At 43.5% G+C, this 21644-nt stretch overlaps 1 protein-coding gene across 1 annotated transcript; it reads left to right on the plus strand.

Annotated features, from left to right (window-relative positions):
- The first annotated feature begins 13548 nt into the window (after nt 1-13548).
- Nucleotides 13549-21368, plus strand: LOC136483747 (pentatricopeptide repeat-containing protein At2g13420, mitochondrial-like). The gene is made up of 2 exons (XM_066480905.1): nt 13549-14227; nt 19476-21368. Exons 1-2 carry the CDS (start codon nt 13613-13615, stop codon nt 20439-20441), a joined length of 1581 nt encoding a protein of 526 aa, XP_066337002.1. The 5' UTR covers nt 13549-13612; the 3' UTR covers nt 20442-21368.
- Nucleotides 21369-21644: the final 276 nt, after the last annotated feature.

The raw sequence follows: 21644 nt of genomic DNA on the forward strand, positions 1-21644 counted from the left end.
TCAAGAGGGCTATCATCATCTAGCCATGAGGAGTCTCTCTCATGGCTAGGTAGGATGCCATCTCGACCAATGTCTCCAGTCAATTGATGAACTTGGAATTGATCCCTGGGTCCGGGTGTCGGTCGTGATGGAGAATTATGTTCACCTACTGCTGCTACCTCCACCCCTTTGCCTATGGCAGACCTCTGAGTAGAAACTTGATGAGCAGCCTCTTCTGGTGGTGTTGACCTCACTCGCTTGGAGGGCCTTCGCTCAGGACTCATGGCAGCGCTGCCTTTTGTCCGACTGGCAGAGCCTCCTCTATGGCTTCTTTGACCCAAACACTGAAATTGGAGATGCAAACTTAAGTAGCAAGCATGTACAAATTACATTGCTATCCAAACAAATTACATTGCTATCCAAACAGTAAAGCATTGCATGACTACCTACCCTCCTCTCCCTCTGAACTAAATACAAGATAGAACAAGCACCTCATCAATCGATAGGGGCACTGGTTCATCTTCTAAATCTAAATATATTTCATCTGTATCATAAAATCCCTCAACTACCTCCCCTGGTTCAGGGATATATTCTAAATCTTCACCATGTCTACCCTTTGTGCTTGACTTTTTTGCCTTTGGAGACACAGGTTTTGGGCCCACACATAGTATTCCAAGGTCTTCCATCTTTCTATGGTTCCTTGCGATTTGTACATCACGTGCTTGTTCATAAGAAGTTAGTGGTTGTTCATCTAGATTACAAAGGCATTTATTAACTAAAGCTTCTATAGAATGTCAACACAGCAGAGCACAAGAGTATGTAAATAAGCGCCTAACTAGTAACTACAGCTTATACGGAAGTCATTAATCCAATAAAGCACATGTCAGCTACACTCAACTATAGGAAATATGTAATCCCATCGCTATCTTCATATCCTTGGTTCAGCCACTACAGTAGAGCACACATCATAAAAGGAATTTGGGTATCTCCTCCTCCATGTTCCCTGACTTTGCTTTGTCGTTGGCACCACCGTCCTGTCATCATGGTTGTAGAGCTGGTGTGGTCGGCATTGATGAAGGGGTACTAGATCTGGCTCTAGCTAGGGATCAGATCCGGTCGATCATGACAGGTGTCGAGCTAGGTAGGGGATCTAAATCCAGCTTATACCATTGTCAAGGCGGTCCTTCCGCCGTCAGCTAATTGACCTGCTGTCGATGAATCGAAGGGGATCTAGCTCTGGCTAGGGTTTGGAAATGTATGAGAGAGGGTGCGGCTAGAGAGTGGAGAGGGATTCGAGCTACTATTCTGATAACGCCTAGGGTCTGAAGTGGGGTGGCAGAGGGGACGGCTAGAGAGTGGAAAGAGAGGCCATGTGACTAGGATTTGGAGTTGGAGGAGAGACGATGCGGCCAGAGAATGGAGATGGAAGCGGAGACGGTGACACTTTGCGCTTTTATGTGGCCATCACATTACCACAAATTCCCTTGTCTAAAATCGATGAAGTGGTAAACCTATTTTCTGTGCAAAGGGCAAAAGAGAGACATCTAATTTTTGGTGCATGTTGGCGGGACTGCTCGGTGCGGTGCAAAATCAAATTTTCAGGCGGGCAGACCACCCTGTCTGCTCAGCAGAGAACGGAATTTCGGGCAGCCTTAGTTGTTGCCTTTTTGGTTTTTTCATAATATAAATAAACATAAAACTAAAAGAGGATGATAATAAATAATTAAAAGATCCATGAATTTGACACCAAAAGATTACAAAAAAAAGAAAAAATAAACCTGCTCGTTGTAGCTTATTGTGTTGCAACTGGCGATTTTTTTGTGTGTGACTGCATCTGTGGCTGTTTGAACTAAGGCCTATAATTAGAAAGCAAGGGGAAGGCACGTCTAGGGAAGGAAAACCCTCCAAAAAAACTAAATGGGTTATTCAAATGATATTCCCATGGATTTCCCACCCTAGAAAAAATTGTCATGGATTCTAAGGTGCTTTGAGTTTCCAAAGAAGAGAAAAAATTAAAGCATCCTCCTTCTGGCTAGCGCTCTTGTGATTCACCGACTCGCTAGTACTCCGGATCGTCCTCCTCCTTGCTGGAGTCGCAATCGGTGTTGTACTTTCCATCGCTCGAGTATGTCCCCATTGTTTGTGAGCCTCAAGTCGGTCGCCAACGCCTTCTTAGTGAAGGTGAACATGGACGACAACATCTTGCATGCCCGCCTTGACCCTTGATCGGTGGGACGTATCAGTAGTACAAGTCATGACTAGGCTTGGTCTGTGGGATGACCGTATGTGAAGTCTTATTTGCATGCATATCTATGTTAACTTTTGTTGAACTTTGTATTAAGTCGGTTAAACTCTTTTGAGCATTGTGTAGCTCAGGTCCTTTGGTCATTTAGTAATTGGTTATACTAATAGTGTTTGCCCTTTCTGATCAGAGGACGTGTGTGTATAAATGTTGAAATTTTCTGGACCCTAAGACAGTCTGACCCTACAAAATATAGACCATCCAGATCACTACGAAATACAGGGGCCATCCAAGTAGTCCATAGAACCCAACTCCTAGGGGCTAACAACTAGTTCTAATCTATAGAGCCCAACAATTAGTTGAGGATACAAACAGGTATGGACTAATAACACAACTAATTGTCTGATTCTTAGTTGGCTATCTTTTAGCCATGGCTAACTAGTCACAGTCCATCCAAACAGGGCCTAAGACAGTCTGATACTAAAGAAATCTTGACGGACCAGATTATAGTTTTGATGAAACAACAAAATACATATCGTGTCAACTCTTGCGCTGTATATGTGGGGTCGTGGGCGCTCAGCCGCATGCGCATGGGTCGTGGGGTGGTCCATGACCCGCAAACTATATAACAGCAGAGACAAGGGGAGAGAAGAAGGCTCTCCAGAGCTCCTGGTTTAGTTCCATCCCAAAGCTTTTGCCCTCCTCCCTACTACTAGGCATCTTTGTTCTTCGTTTTTTTCTACATATTGTTTTTTTACACAGATCATGGATAACTATGATCATTCTTGGGACACGTCTGTGTATCGCTATGTCTTCCACGAGCTTCATGTTCACCATGGCCTACAAACAAGGATTGTAGTGCTTGCAGTGCATTCTAACTTTTACAATAGGTGGTACATTGCTTCTGTAGTTGTTCAACAAGTTTTTGGCCATCAAAACTACCATCTTGCTAAGGATCATCTAGGACCCTATGTGTTTGTTGCGGTTCATTCAAATGTAGATCTCCAGACTTTACTTTCATACCTCTATGAGTTCCATGGTGCTGAAGTATTTTCTCATCGTATTTGTTATCTTACAATCCGTCAGAGAGATCCAAACATTGGTGGAGTTCATGTAGTTCCTCTCATCTGAGCAGTAGCAACATGGTCAGATGATGTTAACGTTTAGTATCTCATAACACTAATGTTCTGATTTGTGTTTTTAATGTTCACTAGAGACAATTGTGATGTTCTTTAGTTTATCTTGTTGTAATAATATCCATGTAAATGGACTTTTGTTGAACTTTGTATTAGGTGGGTTAAACTCTGTTGACCAAATATATATAGACAAGTACAATATTGATGAAATGATGTTTATCTATTTCTTGTAAATCGTATGCACGCCTCATAGTCCGAGTCGTGTAAATTTGAGCAGCCCGGACATTTTACTCTACTACTAAGCTATGACTAGAACTTTTGCCAGATGGGCTATGCTACAAAGAACAGTTGCACCGGCTATGGTTGCATGCATGAAGTACTAGTAAGGTAGTCGGATTTGAAACGGCATCTTCAGCCACAGCCGAGCGAGTGTAGACGATCAAAACCATGTAGCCATCTCTAGCTAGCTACTGCTCTGCAAAACCAAGCAAAAGAAACTGCTTACGGAAGCAAGAGCAACTCATCTTCACTCTTCAGTCTACCCCTCGACTGTTGTGAATGCTTGGAGTGAAATAACTACAGAGACTTTCCTCATGCATTCAATTCATTCATCGTACTCACGCAAGAGTTGCTTTGTGCCTCTGTTTGTTGAACCAAACATGTATCAGTAGTACTAGTAGTCATGAGTGGCTTTGATCTTGCAAGAACCAAACACGTATCAGTAGTCTTTGATAAAATTTGTTGAACTTGCAAGAACCATGCATCGAGGAGTTCATGTCAACAAGTATCGCCTTAGATCTAATGCATAACGGATGAGACATAGCTATTGAATTTTACTACGGACACAAGAAAGTCTAGCCGCTGTATATTTGATCTTGTAGGACACAGTATAAAGGGTCGTCAATTTTGAATGTCGTAGCAACCAGTCTACCCCTCGACTGTTGTCACTACTTGGATTGAAGTGAAATAAGTATAGAAAAGACCTATCACAACCGCACCAGGCATTCAAGTCTCAAGCATGTCATGGTGGTCAAAAGCTCTTTTTCTCGATTCACTTCTTGAGTCTAGCTTTCCTACCGCATTCGCTTCATTCTCATATTTTACTACACTTGCAAGAAAGTCCGAATGCGGCACATTTGATCTTGTCGGACACTATACAGTACAGAGCTATGAGTAAAACTATTGCGTATAGAGTGCACTCGGTCACAACATTTGTATCAATAGTAGTAGTAGTAGTAATGAGTGGCTTTCCCCTTCCATCAATTGACACTAACCGAAATCATGCTTACAGATGACAACTAGTTACCATACCATGGATGTGTACTCTCCAACAAACGATCATAACTTTTCCCCCGACCACACCCCTCTAGTATATTCGACGAAATGACGTTTACCTATTTCTGGTAAACCGTTTGCTTGCCTGATAGTCCGAGCAGCGTAAATTTGAATGGGTCAGACATGTAACTAGTTTCAATTTTATTTATTTCCTTTAGGGATTCAATGAATGTATTCATACGAAATAGGTTTCCCTATATAATATAACGTGAGATGTGTCCAGCCCGGTCAGATTTATGATGCTTGGACTTTCTTGCGTGTGCTGTAAAATTTGAATAGCTATGTGGCTCCTCTGTTAGGCATTACATCGATGTGAGACTTGATCGGATGAAATCTATTATGCATGTTTACCATACTATAGATCAGAAAAAGTACCAGAAAGAAACCTACAGGCAAAACCAACCAATAGGGGCTAGAAACCGGCTACCAATTGACCAAAGGACTTGATCTACACCATGCTCAATAGAGTTTGACCGATCTCATACAAAGTTCAACAAAAGTAAACACATACATGCAAATTAGACTTCACAAATCAAAACCACTGTACATTTGAACGCGTCTAACATAAAATGCAATCAAAGATACATAAGGAAGAGTAACAACATAAGGAAAGAGTAACAACATGTACTCCATCCATACTCCCAACATAAGGACGATACATCAAATGCAACGTGAGATACATCAAATGGAACTTTATTTACTCCTCTATTCATCGTTGGTATCACTGTCCTCGTCCTCATCCTCGTCGTTGGTATCAACGTCATTGTCCTCCTCCTCTATAGCCATGAGGCCCTTTTGCTCATTAGCGGTGATGCTGTTGGCCACCTGCTCAGCATCGGCACGAACTAGGTTGCGCTAGTGCTTCTCGGTGTTATGGGCGATGCTGATTCTTCCCTACGTTGCAACACTAGTGTCGAAGCCATCTATCTGGCTCCAGTAGCAGGCGAGGATGTACTCTGCATTGTCTACGCAATTCTTGTTCAGGTAGGCTAGCAGTTCTTCTAGGACATCGGTAAGTTGGTAAAAAATGAAGACGTAACTGCTCACCTTTTCCTCCCAAGGCGGGCTGAGGGTGCCTACCCTAGTGTTCTGTAGCACATGCATGATCTTCAAGAAAGCCTTACTCATGATGCCAACGGCCCAATCGTCTCTATCTCCAAAGGGATCCACCGGAGCTTCATCTTGATTCACCATGGGCACGGCGTACGGCGTCATCGTCCTTCACCATGGGCATGACATCATCCCCCTCCCGTGCATGCTTCGCAAAAGGCTCACCCTTCACCATGGCGGTGGCTAAGAGTGAAGTAGGTTTGGAGAAGGCAACCACACGTTCCTAGCAATTTTAGATCTACAGTGGTAATAGGAGGGCTCAGGGAAGGAAGGAAAACAAGCGGAGTTACAGAAGAGATCGCGGAGGTTAATATATCACTACTATAGAGGAGCCATTTGTGTTTTTTTGGGGGAACAAAGAGGAGCCATTGGTGTTGAAATGCGTCTGACACACTACACAAACCTTAGCTTACATTACAAACAAGTTAAAGTTGCTGCAAAATAATGACAACATCCATCCAAGAGGAAATTAACATGTCCATAGATAATCAAACAACATTGATCCATTTAAACAAGTCATGACAGAGAGATACATCAAATGCAGCTTTATTTACTACTTTGCTAATGACTCCAACTCCGAGAACAAGGGAACATAGGGAAGATAGTAAGGTTTGCTGATAATTTCTGGCAGGATGTCACGTCTACCATACGAAATGTAATGTGTAGGGATGACATGAACTTTTCTGATGTCCATGTTATATGCGACGATGGCTCTTTCCACCCCAACCCCAACAAAGAAAACCAAATTCCATTCTGGGTGAACTATAACCGCTGTGTAGCACGACTCAAAATCAAAGTAACTCATTTTTTCTTAGTCTTTCCAAACAACTTACGCAGGTTGATAGTATGCTTCAATGTCCATTTATTATTAGTACCATAGTCTTCAATGATCCAGATTGAAAGCTTGGACATATTACGACCACCAACAATACATTAACACAAGTGACCCTAAGCTTGTTGGATGGAGCGTGAAAAAACACGTGGCCAGTTAGGAATTTTCCTCCATGGCTTTCCCTCCATATCCGCAGCAAGTATACGATGGTAACCCTCGTAGAACCCAATATAATGCAGACAACCATTAAGAAACAAAGTTGCTGATTTTAACAATGTCCACTTAGCCTCCTCGCCCCATTTAGATTCCTTAAAGATCCTTGTTGCAGTTTTAGATGAGTAGATGTCCACACCCATGCACTAACCATCCTCCTCCATATATTCAAACACATGAAAGTGCGAGGAGGCTATCGGATCGAACCCTAATCGAGCCTCACCAACAAAATGGATTCTAGGCGGCAGTACCTTCAACTCTTGGGCTATCGGATTGCAGACGACATAGCGGTATTCATTAGTCCCAAGGCACTAGTATAGGATGAGGCCATTGTAGCAATCTAAGACAGCTACATTGTTCATGGTGAAGGGCAAGAAAGACAAGGAGGGGTAAACACTGGTGATGCTGGTGAAGTTTCTTTGGCCATAGATTCTATCGTAGAAGAAGTCGGCCATAGTCTAGGGCATCAACTTATGGTTGCCCGAGATGAGGCATCTCCAGGAGCGATACACACATTTGCAGCAGAATAAGGAGTGGGTGGGGAGGCGGCGAAGGATCTCGACAAAGACATCGTCCATGAGGCTGGCCAGTGCGTTCCTCTTGTTGGGGGCCTCCTCCATTTTGTCATGTGCATGCAGTTGGATGAGAGCTTGCTCAGTAATGAGATCACTGAGGAGGAAAATAATCCAACAAAGATACATCAGTGAAGTCCATAACTCATACCAAAGTGCAACTTTAACAACCATGAACAATTTTCATGGTACGACCTCATCTAAATTTAGAGTAGCACCACATAGATATATATAACTCAAACTAGAGTAGCAGTTAATGGAGCTGTAACCATTACAATTCTAGCTAAATCAAGTCTAACCATCACACTTACAATTAATACATGAGCTCAAAGCTTCTTCCATAGGAGATATACAAAGATTAAGAGGACTACAATTACAATAGTTTTGAAGGACGAAGAGCGTGGAGCAGTTGTTGGGTTTTGAAGATAGAAGTCATCATCATGAAGTAAGGCTAGATTTGAGTTAATTCTTGACTTAAAGGCAGCAATTCCTTCTTCATAGGAGTTGTACTTTTTATAATAAGCACCATGAAACCTATGAACATGTCTATGGCAGTCAGGCCAGTTGTAGTAAACTCCTAGCTCATGGCCATCGAACACAACATAGCAAGAATGACTCATCTTAAATCTATACAAACCGAATAGGTTGTCTCAGTTTTCACAAGTAGAATGTTAGTGAACAAGTGGTAGTGATCATAATTGGCATCAGTAACAACATGTGCAGCTTAGACATTAATTAGTGGCCCCAGTCATGTGAATGATGGACACAAAGCATTGATTTGCTTTCGATGCCTTCATCTTGTTTGGAACCAAATGGATAACTTGGTTGTCAACAAGGAGAAGACATAGAAAGCAAACATATGAACTACATCCTAATACATCCAATAACCATGTAGACATCATTGGCTCAGAAATATGGCCTCAGATATGTTACAAGTTCAAAATACCATAAGGACTCACTGGTGACACTGGAGCATACGAAACAGAAATGTAGAATCAAGCAAGCACTAGATAGAAAAAATAGTTTAAGGCAGAAACGAAGGGCCTGTTTGTTTGCCTAGACAGATCTGCAAGTGAATGCGCCCGCAGAAAACTAACCAGTGTCACCTCCTAGTTTTTTTCATCATCATTGGCCTAACCAGATCTAAAACGCTACAATATTTCTTGTATACCTCATGTTCAAGCAAGGACCAAAACAGTGAAGCGAACAGGAAAAGGCGAGAAAGAAGACCTGTGGATCGGATCTATCGCCTCTACCGTGGCACATGATGGACATAGACGCCAATGCCACCGTGCTCCATCAGGAAGACCCACCGCCTAGCCTCCAAAAGGAAGCCTGAGCCACCACAGCACACTAGGGATCCTCCGTTACCACCGCCGTCTCAAGTCTAACAGGCACAAATTTGTTTCCATTTGTGGGGATAGGGATATATCTAATATATAAGTGAACCTATCCACACAGAGAACATATACTACTCCAAAGACATGTCTACACAACTAGGCATCTAGCGTAATGGTGAAGACGGTCTATTCCTTGCTCTGGGTCTCAGGTTCGACTCCCAGGTCTCATGGTTTTTTAGTTTGAATTTATTAAACCCCAGCAGCAACAAGTGACACGCAAGCCATCGAGTCCCATAGGTCGGATGGAGATGGAGAAAGGTCCTATAGGTACACGTGACATGTAAGCCATTGGGTCCCAAAGGTCAGATGGTCCCATAGGTACACGTGACACGCAAACCGTCGAGTCCCATGGTTGGATGGAGATGGAGAAAGGTGCCGTCGAGTCCCACAAGTTGGATGGAGAAGGCTCCACAAGCATAAGTGACACGCAAGACATCGAGTCCCACAGGTTGGATGGACATGGAGACAGGCCCCACAGGTTTGGGTCTCACAGGTTGGATGGAGAAAGGGTCCCATAGGTACACGTTGCATGGAGAAAAGATCGAGCAGAGACTTTTATGATGAACTGCAAGCATCACGGATGAGTAACTGCAGGTCCCATAGGTACACGTTGGATGGAGAAGGTACCGTGTGGAGATCTATGATGAAGCGCCCTCGTTACTAATCGAATATTGTTCGTCATAGATCAGTAATTAATTCAATGTCGAAGCCCTGTTCATCACAAATCTGAATAAGAGCATCACAGACAAGCAGGAACAGTCGCGTGAGTGATCTGTGATGAAATGATGTGCTGCTCTATGATGTTTTTGTGTGACGATACCCGATTCCATCATGGATAAGGGGGGCTCAAGGTTCGTCACGGTGATCTATGACGAAACCGAAACTTTCGTCATAAAAAGCGATTTTTATGATGGTTTCGGATTCGACATTAAAATTTTCGTCATAGAAGTGGATATTCCTAGTAGTGAGGCCAATGGGTCTTCAAGGTGGTAATGAGGTTTCTTCTATGCTTTATTGTTGCATTAACATGGAAGAATCTAGAATTTTCATCCACTAGCTTTACCCACCTGATGGTTTACCTCTACCTCCAATATAACTTCTGTTGGTGTAAAAGTGTGGTTAGTTTCTAGTTAAGAATCTCTCTGAAATTCCATTCCTCAATGGCCTCTAATAGAGAAATGACAGTCTTGACATTGTAGATTGTGGCTTTAAGATTTGACAGTTGGGATTGCCAAGTCTTGAGGCTACATCTAAGTGCTTTAAACTTGGTAGTTAGGAGCATTACATTGTCTTGTTGAGGGAAGGATCTATTCCAAGTGCTTGCAACTAAGGGAAGAAAGCTCTCCTAGGTCATCGAAACAGTTTTTAAACCTGAAAATCTTTCCTTTTGGAACGAAAGTCTTGGTTTCAATAACACACGGCCAATGATTAGAGGTCTTTATGATGAGCGACTGAGCAATAGTATGGGGATACCTGAGGGTCCAAGCAGAAGATGAAAAAAACCAGTCCAACCTCTCAAGGAGGGGAGGTTGCTGCTTATTTGTCCATGTGAACCACCTACCATGAAGTCGAATCTCCTCAATCCCTAAAGAACTATTGGCCTCATTGAAGAGCAACATTTCACCTGCATTACCACCAGGTCTATTCCTGTCTTCAGGCTTTCTTAGAAGGTTGAAGTCTCCAATAATAAGACAATCCACATCATCAGGCATCTAGATATTGCCAAATCAGACAAGAAAGGCCTCCTTCCCCTCAGTATCACAGGTCCATACACCGAAGTGAGGATCCAAGAGTCAACATTGTGGAGGGAAGAGAATTCAAATATGGCAAAACCTATTCTGAAAGATTTCAATGCCAGTAAAAACTAAGCTTTTCCAAATTACTGAAATGTGACCTAAAGCCCCTACCGAGGGGAGAAAACAAAAAGGCATCAAAGGCACCGTGGCAAAACTTTCTAATGAAAGCTAAGTCAAACACACTCCTTTTGGTTTTCTGGCAGCTGACAATCTTATTTCTAAGGGATTCCTACTTGTTTTCAGCATTTAGCCCTCTAATGTTCCAGCAAATAATATTGCAAGATTAACAGACTGACTTTGGTTCATTTAAACAAAATGAGAAGAAGTTGGCTTTAGTACGATTACTAGTCAATCACGCGCGCCCTTGCGCGCCTAGTATATTAGGACGATTATCATATACAGATATAGAATTTTTGTTGGCAAAGAATTTGTTTCTCTTTATGGAACATACACACGTACAAAAACTATAGAGGCGGCCAAAGCAAACTGCTTTGATAAGAGTAGATAGCATAGAATGAAAGAGTGATAGGTGAGCAGATCTGTCTCATATGACAGTAGAGGGTACGTAGCTTCCTACAAGGATGAATCAAGTTGTGAGGTTGTCTTCACATAGGTACAGGTACGGTAACCTAAGCACCAAATTTACAACGCAAATTTTAGAACAGCGTCTTGACACCTCAAGGCCACACAAAGCACCGTAAGGTAACAGTGGTGATTAAGAACTTCCACACTACTAAAAACCAGATAGCCGTAACATACCTGAAATCATTTCAATGTTACGAAGCTAAGTTAAAATCCTCATGGCATACTGAAACCTGTAGAAAATGTGCAAACAAATTGGAGCATCAGTTTAGGAACTAAGAAAATAAATCTGTCAAAGATTTTTAGAATAGGAAGTTAGGAGGAAGCAAGGACAACATAAACATAGCTGCGGCAAGAGGCATGTTTACTGTGTTCGAATCAATGAAATTGATGCTATGTTTATACATCACACTCACTGGGCTCAGCAACAGTCACATGAATAAGGACATGAACAAGGACATGAACCATTTTTTTTTGCGATAAAAGCACGAAACAAAGTGGCATGATTAATAAATGTTCATCAAGAAACCTATAAACTGAGTAGAAATCTACAGTGATCATTACAGATAAAGTCTCAGACTTCGACAAATAAAAGAGAGTGTGCAATATTCTCTGTATTCTCTGTTGGATAAATTTCAGTTAGACCACTGGACCATTGTTTATAAAAATTTAGCTATCCTATGCCAAGCTCAAGATGGCATAGTAATGACCTAATATTTCGACTTTAGAGGAATCACCCTTGGCAGGAAATTCTTTGTTTTAGCTCCTAACTCACAAAATCCAAACAAAAGCAAATAGGTGACATTAGCACTTACCTAATCTCTCTAGAATGAAGGGAATGGTAACTCTTAATTCAAGGTGGTTGTAATCCTCATCGCCATTTTTTTTGTTGCGTTGCTCGCCATCCACGTGTACAAATTATTTGTTCTCAAACACAAAACACCTACATTGGCAAATCAGCAAGACAATTTCGGAAATAGTGAGCACTGATAATAAAATTGTAGTCCAGGATTGCAAGCTGCCATGCTACCTGTCTAAGTAGGAAACAAATTCAAGCTGATTGTAATCCACATAAGCTGTTTTTTGTGACCTACATCGGTAAAAGTCATGTAAAAACTAATCCTATAACCTATTATTCAAGCAATAACAAGAGCACCAATCCTCTTATTCTCATATATTATATACTTTAGTTGTTGTAAATGTTTGCAAAAATTCCCCCATTCCATTGACTACTTACTAAAAGTAGAACACTGCCACAATAACATAAACCACCTAACAAGCTCACGATTTAGTAGATCATTTTCAATAAATATACTTTAAATATAAAACATGAACTAATTAACTAAATCAGAATGGACATAAAACGGGGAAACCCAAAATCGAGGGGGGCCCAACAAATCATTGGGGAGAGGTAGCCCACGTCACTCCAGCATGAGCAGTACGCCAAAATCAGAAGGCAGATATAGCTATGGGAAAAAGGAAAAAAGATGGAGAGAGAACGAATGGAACAGGAGGATGGGGGAATAGAAGGGGAGGAGAGGAGGAGGCGATGACGCACCGCGCTGCCGGCGCCTATGAAGGCGGGGAGGTGTGCCTACGTAGGAGCATCCCATCGCACACACCTTCTGGGACCATCCGCGCACACTACACTGCTGCGCTCGCCCCGCAATGCTGCGTCGGGGGGGGGGGGGGGGGCACATCGGGGGAGGGGGGCATCCACGTCACCGCACTGGTGCGTCGCTGTGCCGCCGTAGAGAAAGACGCCACGCATAGCCGGACCCTCGAGCACAGGTACCTAGGGTTTCCTTGAGCATGGGCACCTAGGGGCCAGCCGCGCGGGGCATGGAGGCGGCCGCGTTCGGGCCCAGCCGGTGCGTCGGGAGGGAGGGAGAGGAAGGGGAGGCGCAGGCGCGGGAGGGACGCGAGCGGCAGCGGCGCGCTGCGGGAGGAGCGGACGAGACGAGGCGAAGGCATGGCGTTTTTTTTTCTGTGGGAAGGATCACGATGGAGAATCGAAAGCCCGCATATATATTTGCTGGGTCGGCTCTGGAAGAGAAGTCGGATAGCAGCGAGAGAAAAAGAGAGGAAGCCGGTGGAAGGCAAGAGGAGCGGCGGAAACTGCTTCCAACGAAAGCTGCTCCGAGCTTTCTGGGCCATAGGATGGAAGATCCAACGGATGAAAGAAATGGAGGTGACGTGGACTGTCTGGTCGGCGGCCAGACCCATCTGCCTTAATATATTAGAATATTAGAATTAGAATGCATACACTAAGCAGCCAACCCATCGCTGGTGCCCTTATGACACTGTTGACATGGCCTCATCGTGTCATGGTCTTTGAGTCAAAAGTCAAAACTACCAACGGTGCAGATCCATCGTCCTCCAGTCTCCACACTCGAAGCCTCGCCGCCGCCTGCCATGCCGCAGCCGCTCCCAGCCCACGGCGGATCCGTCGCTCGTGCCGCCTCCATCCGCCTGCTCTGCACCGCCGTGGCTCCTCCTGAGACCGCCTCCCTATCCCACGCCCTCGCGCTGCCGCCCATCGCCCGGTCCCCCGATGCGGACGAGCTCGCGCGAGTCCTCCTCGCGCACCACAATCCATTCCACTCGGCTGAGTCACCGCTCCAGCTCCTCTCCGGCGGCGGCGTCTCCCTCACCGGGGATTTCCTCGTTCAGCTCCTCCTCCGTCCTCGCGGCGCGTCCAAGCTCGCCCTCTCGCTCCTCCACGCCGCGCGCCTCCACCCATCCTTCGTCAACACGCGCCCCCCGCCCGACGCCTACGACGCCGTGATCGACGCCCTCGCCCGCGCGCGCCAGTTCGACGCCGCATGGCGGGTCGTCGTTGACGCCTCCGCCGACGGCGCCGCTTCGCCACGCACGTTCGCAGTGCTCGCCAGGAGGTACATCGCCGCGGGTATGACGCGGCAGGCGGTCCGCGCGTTCGACGACATGGAAGCGTTTGTTGGGAGGGAGGCCAATTCTGCCGTGTTTGCCACGTTGCTCGACACGCTCTGCAAGTACAAGTACCCGAAGGTTTTTGATCTGGAAACCTATAGTTGCATTTTTGGTGATATGACTGTTGTTTGATTGGTTGGTTAGAACTTCATTTTTCAATATTTTGATGAAATGTGGTGTGTTTTCTGTGAATTGTTCATTTATATGCCAACTTTATCGTTTAGCCTCTGATGCTCTTGAACTGAATAAGTTCAGTGTAAAAGATTTTATCCTGAATTCTTGGCTTGTCGGAAACTTGTAGGCCATTTCTGTAGATTCGAGTGACAGTTCATTGCTTTGAAGTAGCCCCTTCATCTTCATATGAGATGTCATTCGGTTTCTGCAAATTGGTGTGGTAGATTTTTGGTTTTCTGTACGATTGGTATAGTTGACCCTACCTTACTCAAGGTTCATATATAGGAAGGGGAACCCGGGCGTAGTGGGATGTAGGCTAAAGTTGTTTTGGTACTTTTGCGCTACCTACGTCTTATTATGGATTTTGTAACCGGCTTTTCACCGGCAGGTCAGCAGGCCTTTTAGAAGGCGAACAAACGAAAGTTCTCCGGGGGCGCTAGTGCTATCTTGTTCGCTTTTGTCAACTGAAGTCACACGTAGTGCCAACTAACTGATAGCTGATAGAGCGCGGAGCCCTGAGTCTGATTATCCAACATACTGCGGCTCTTTGTGGCCTGGCTTCAAGATCCTAGCTTCTTATTGTAGTTTGGTGTCTGTTGTATGCAGTTTGGCAGGTCTGAATGAATATTGGTGTTCCATGATTGTAGTTTAATGGTGATCGGTGTGTATTAACTTCTAATGAAACTGTTGTTATCTGCTATTTGGATGATTTATTCAGTTTCTGACCTTTTTGTTACATTCTGATGCATACAAGTGTTTGCTCGGAGATTATCATGTTATGATTATTTTGTGGTATGAGAGTTGCACACATGGTATATGACATGGGCTTCGGGTTTTAGTCTCATGTGAATCCTCAATATTCATATTTTCATATGAATTGTTTTGTGTTACGCTAAACATCACAAGTGGTTTATTTTGAGCAATAGATTACTAAAGCATATATATTGTCTCTGTTGGTTGCTTATGATCTCTGTCTAGGCCATCTTTGAGATCAACCACAATACAACAACAACAACAACAACAAAGCCTTTAAGTCCCAAACAAGTTGGGGTAGGCTAGAGTTGAAACCCAACAGAAACAATCAAGGTTCAGGCACGTGAATAGCTGTCTTCCAAGCACTCCTATCTAAGGCTAAGTCTTTGGGTATATTCCATCCTTTCAAGTCTCCTTTTATTGCCTCTACCCAAGTCAACTTCGGTCTTCCTCTGCCTCTCTTCATGTTACTATCCTGACTTAGGATTCCACTACGCACCGGTGCATCTGGAGGTCTCCGTTGCACATGTCCAAACCATCTCAACCGGTGTTGGACAAGCTTTTCTTCAATTGGCGCTACCCCTAATCTCTCACGTATATCATCGTTCCGAACTCGATCCCTTCTTATATGCCCGCAAATCCAACGCAACATACGCATTTCCGCGACACTTAGCTGTTGAATATGTCGTCTTTTCGTAGGCCAACATTCTGCACCATACAACATAGCAGGTCTAATCGCCGTCCTATAAAACTTGCCTTTTAGCTTCTGTGGTACCCTTTTGTCACATAGGACACCAGACGCTTGCCGCCACTTCATCCACCCTGCTTTGATTCTATGGCTAACATCTTCATCAATATCCCCGTCCCTCTGTAGCATTGATCCTAAATATCGAAAGGTATCCATCCTAGGCACTACTTGACCTTCCAAACTAACATCTTCCTCCTCCCGAGTAGTAGTGCCGAAGTCACATCTCATATACTCAGTTTTAGTTCTACTAAGTCTAAAACCTTTGGACTCTAAAGTCTCCCGCCATAACTCCAGTTTCTGATTCACTCCTGTCCGGCTTTCATCAACTAGCACTACATCGTCCGCGAAAAGCATACACCAAGGGATATCCCCTTGTATGTCCCTTGTGACCTCATCCATCACTAAAGCAAACAAATAAGGGCTCAAAGCTGACCCTTGATGTAGTCCTATCCTAATCGGAAAGTCATCTGTGTCTCCATCACTTGTTCGAACTCTAGTCACAACATTGTTGTACATGTCCTTAATGAGCCCGACGTACTTCGTTGGGACTTTATGTTTGTCCAAAGCCCACCACATAACATTCCTTGGTATTTTATCATAAGCCTTCTCCAAGTCAATAAAAACCATGTGTAGGTCCTTCTTCTTCTCCCTATACCGCTCCATAACTTGTCTTATTAAGAAAATTGCCTTCATGGTTGACCTTTTGGGCATGAAACCAAATTGGTTCATAGAGACCTGCGTTATTGCTCTCAAGCGATGCTCGATAACTCTCTCCCATAGCTTCATAGTATGGCTCATCAACTTAATTCCCCGGTAATTTGTACAACTTTGAATATCTCCTTTATTCTTGTAGATCGGTACCAATATACTTCTCCTCCACTCATCAGGCATCTTGTTCGATCGAAAAATATGGTTGAACAACTTGGTCAACCATACTACAGCTATGTCCCCGAGGCATCTCCACACCTCGATTGGAATACCATCCGGTCCCATCGCCTTACCTTCTTTCATCATTTTCAACGCCTCTCTGACCTCAGATTCTTGGATTCTCCGCACAAAGCGCCTATTGGTGTCATCAAAAGAGTCATCCAACTGAAAGGTTGTGTCCATATTCTCACCATTGAACAATTTGTCAAAATACTCTTGCCATCGATGTCGGATCTCATCCTCCTTTACCAAGAGATGCTCCCTTTCATCCTTAATGCACTTAACTTGGTTGAAGTCCCGTGTCTTTCTCTCACGAACCCTAGCCATCCTATAAATGTCCTTCTCTCCTTCCTTCGTACTCAAATGTTGGTAAAGATCCTCGTATGCTCTACCCTTTGCCACACTTACAGCTCGCTTTGCAGTCTTCTTTGCCACCTTGTACTTCTTTATGTTGTCCACACTCCTGTCATGGTACAAGCGTCTATAGCATTCTTTCTTCTTCTTAATAGCCCTTTGGACTTCCTCGTTCCACCACCAAGTATCTTTAGCCTCGCGTCCCCTTCCTTTGGTTACTCCACACACCTCTGAGGCTACCTTCCGAATGTTGGTTGCCATCTTGTCCCACATATTGTTTATGTCGTCTTCTTCATTCCAAGAGCCCTCTTTGATAACCCTTTCCCTAAATACCTCTGACGTCTCCCATTTCAGTTTCCACCACTTTGTTCTTTCAATCTTAGCTTGTTTATCCCTACGGGCACGCACCTGAAAACGAAAATCTGCCACCAAAAGCTTATGTTGAGAAACAACACACTCCCCTGGTATCACCTTGCAATCCAAGCATGCTCGTTTGTCCTTTCTTCTTGCGAGGACAAAGTCAATCTGACTACAGTGTTGTCCGCTACTGAAGGTCACTAGATGAGATTCTCTCTTTCTAAAGAAAGTGTTGGCTATCATCAGGTCAAAAGCTACCGCGAAGTCCAGAACTTCCTCCCCCTCCTGATTCCTACTACCATACCCAAAACCTCCATGAACTGCCTCGAAACCTGCGCTTGTAGTACCTACATGCCCATTAAGATCTCCTCCTATAAAAAGCTTCTCACTACTAGGTATAGCTCTAACCAGGCCATCTAAGTCTTCCCAGAACTGTCTCTTAGCACTCTCGTCGAGGCCTACTTGGGGGGCATACGCACTAATTATGTTCAAGACCATATCACCAACGACAAGCTTGACTAAGATAATCCTATCTCCTTGCCTTCTCACTCCCACCACACCATTCTTGAAGCTCTTATCAATCAAAACTCCTACTCCATTTCTATTCGCGACTGTCCCTGTGTACCAAAGCTTGAAACCTGTATTGTCTACCTCCTTCGCCTTCTGACCCTTCCATTTAGTCTCTTGAACGCATAATATATTTACACGCCTCCTAGTCGCGGTATCAACTAATTCTCTTAACTTTCCTGTAAGTGACCCTACATTCCAACTACCTAAACGGATCCTAGTTGGTTCGACTAGCTTCCTTACCCTTCGCACCCGTCGACTCTGATGCGAAGACCCTTGCTCATTTTTCACTACACCCGGGCGCCGATGTAGCGCGCCACTAAGGAAGCGACGACTCGATCCTTGGTTACTTGACACCATGCCCAGATCACGACACGGCGCGTCACGGGGGTGACGACCCGGCCCTTGCCCATTTAACACCATACCCGGGTTCCGATATGGCGCGTCGCTAAGAGGGTTACGCCCCAACGATTTTCTTTCGGGTTTCATCTCCATTTAAGTGGCTAAGTTTTTACATTGGCTCGCCACGCCTAACACAACCCTCCTCCTTTACCAGGGCTTGGGACCTGCTATGCTGGGACACCAAAGGCGCCCCACCATAGGCGGAGTTGAGATCAACCACAATATGACAATTTATTATTCTAAAATGAAATGGCATATTGGTCAAAGGTAGCATGTTCGAGAAATCAATACTCAGTATCTGTAAGGGCTTCAGGAGACAGAAACTAGATATTTTGCTTACTGCTTATGGTTGCTATGGAAGAGTGATGCGTTTTTAAATTGTTCACTAAACTTGGTTCTCTAGTTTATTGAAGAGGCTTTTATCAAATTAAGCTTTTTTTTTTTGCTTTATGTTATTAGTAACCTGAGAATTGGCTATCTTTCGATATGATGTCCTTCTAATTTTTTATTTTTACTTTGTGTATTTGAATAAAGTTGGAGTTGCCATTTTATACTCTAATCTCATCTCATAACTTGTCTGTAACTGAGTATGGAATCTTATGACACAGTTTTCGTTATGTTATTCTGGATTCTGATTTGGAATGACAATTTTAGTGACTTACCTAAAAAGAAGATGACTTCAGTTAAGTGATCTTTTTTTTGTGACGTTATTTGTGTTGACTATGAGCTAGCCTTATCATAAAGTTAACATCTTACTAATGTAGGCTGTAGCTACCATAACTAGTGGATAAATTCTTCAATGTTAGTGACAGTTTGAGCAGTAGTGCTTATGGTTTGAGTGGAAGCCTCTGCTTTTGAATTGACAACCAAACTAGGAAATCAGAAAGTTAATAAAAACACTATCTGGCTACCTAGTGTTTGAACTTCATATCTCAGCTATGAGCTATCACTCTAACCTTGGTTAGCTTATTATTTTCTCTTTTTGAGGAATTCATGAGATTCAGTTACTATTTTTTTCTTTTCAATTTTTTATCACCATTGCAGGTTGCTATGGAGATATTTAATAAGAGGAAATACAAGTATGATCCAAATGAAAAGATGTACACTATTTTAATATATGGATGGTGCAAGGTTAACCGGAGTGACATGGCTCAGAAGTTACTAAGAGATATGCTTGATCATGGGATAGAACCCAACATAGTTACATACAACATTCTTCTAAATGGTATCTGCAGACATGCAAGTTTGCACCCTGATTACAGATTTGATAGAACAGTTCATTCCGCAGAGGATGTCTTGAAGGAGATGCGTGACAGGGGAATTGACCCGGATGTAACCAGCTACTCAATCATCCTGCATGTTTACAGTCGTGCACATAAACCTGAGTTGTGTGTCTGTATGTTCCGCTCAATGAAAGATAGAGGCATTTGCCCCACAGTGGCAACATACACATCTGTGATAAAGTGCCTTGCCTCCTGTGGGAGATTGGAAGATGCTGAGACCTTGCTTGATGAGATGGTTGCTGAGGGAGTATGTCCCTCCCCAGCTACCTACAATTGCTTCTTCATGGAATATCGGGGGAGAAATGATGTGAGTGGTGCCTTGCAACTGTACAATAAGATGAAGCAACCTGGTTCACTGACTGCACCGGATATTCACACTTACAACATATTGCTTGGAATGTTTATAAAGCTGAATCGACATGGAACTGTTAAGGACATTTGGAGCGATATGTGTGAAAGCACTGTAGGTCCTGATCTTGATTCATACACCTTGTTGATCCATGGCTTTTGTGCAAGTCAGAAGTGGAGGGAGGCATGCCAGTTCTTCATGGAGATGATAGAGAAAGGTTTTCTTCCCCAAAAGATCACCTTTGAGACGCTGTATCGTGGCCTAATACAGGCAGACATGCTTAGGACCTGGAGGAGGCTGAAGCAAAGGGTTGATGAAGAAGCAGCAAAATTCAGTGATGAATTCAAACTCTATCATATGAAGCCATATAAGAGGTGATCTGTTCATCATCGGGTTGCTACCACTTAAAAAATGTTGTCACTAACAAAATAGTGCAGTTGTGACGGATGCCGATTTCTTGAACTTGATTTGTGGCGAATGGTAGTGGAGGTGCTGGAGCAGGGTCTCTGGCACCGAGAATGCAAGATGGCAATGGAATCCGTAAAAGTCCTCAACAAGGGGTTGCGCAACAACAAAGGGTGCCTGGGTCGTCGCATGCGACATCACCTGAGGGTGTTTGCAACCTTTCGTGCTGCAGGAGTTCTCCAATACATCGGTGATGATGGTGTTTGCGGTTCATGCTGCTGGAGTTCTCCAATGTACACATCAGGGATGAGGTCCTGGAGCTGGGGGTGGTTTCGGTGATCACTGGTTTTGACTCACACTGAGGCAACTTGGACATTGGCACTTATCATGGCGGTGACCCGGCTCCTTGATGCAGGCACCGCCGGCCTTGCTTAAGGTTCCCATTGGAACAAGACAGAGGCCAGGGCCGCAGCCAATCACAACAACTGCTGCTGCCACTATGATCAAGACCACGACAAGCTTCCTCTACGGCCCTGACATGCTGCCGGCCCGGCTCCACTCTGCCAAAGTGCTAACCCAACTCAATTGGACTTCCCACACCGCATTGCAGCTACGGCTTCAAAACCAGCCATGCCATGCAGCCAATCGACGCCAACAAGCACGGCCAGATAGGGATGGAAAATGAAAAATAGATATATGAATTATCCAACATACGTATCAATTAAAACTTTAATATTGATATCTATATTCTTATCAGTTTCTAATGTGGATACTAAATGAATGTATATAATTCATTTTTTAGATTTTCTCTATCCGATTCTAGATCTGTATTTGTAAAAAATATGGAATATCCGTTCATATCCGCAAAGAACAATGTATCATGAATCTATTTAAAAGTTTTATTTCCATAAATAGTGACTAATTATTTAATTTTAATATTACTAATGATGCATGGAAACTATTTGATAGTATATTTATAAATAGGTTTTAATATTATTAATAATACACAAATATTAAATTAACTTTACTATTTTCTAATTTAGTTTAAACCAAACATAAGGGATTTGCTAAATTTCAAGTGTCTGAATTTTAGTTTTTTTTCAGCGACAATTATTGCGTATATTTTATACTAAAATTGTAGTTTTAGTACGTTGTAATTTCTATAGACACAATCTG

Source organism: Miscanthus floridulus, chromosome 9 (genome assembly GCF_019320115.1).
Source record: "Miscanthus floridulus cultivar M001 chromosome 9, ASM1932011v1, whole genome shotgun sequence".
NCBI classification, from domain to species: domain Eukaryota; kingdom Viridiplantae; phylum Streptophyta; class Magnoliopsida; order Poales; family Poaceae; genus Miscanthus; species Miscanthus floridulus.

Coding starts and splice junctions, on each gene's coding strand:
- LOC136483747 (XM_066480905.1), top strand. CDS start 13,613: ATGCCGCAGCCGCTCCCAGCCCACGGCGGATCCGTCGCTCGTGCCGCC. Junction 14,228..19,475: donor GCAAGTACAAGTACCCGAAG/GTTTTTGATCTG, acceptor TCACCATTGCAG/GTTGCTATGGAGATATTTAA.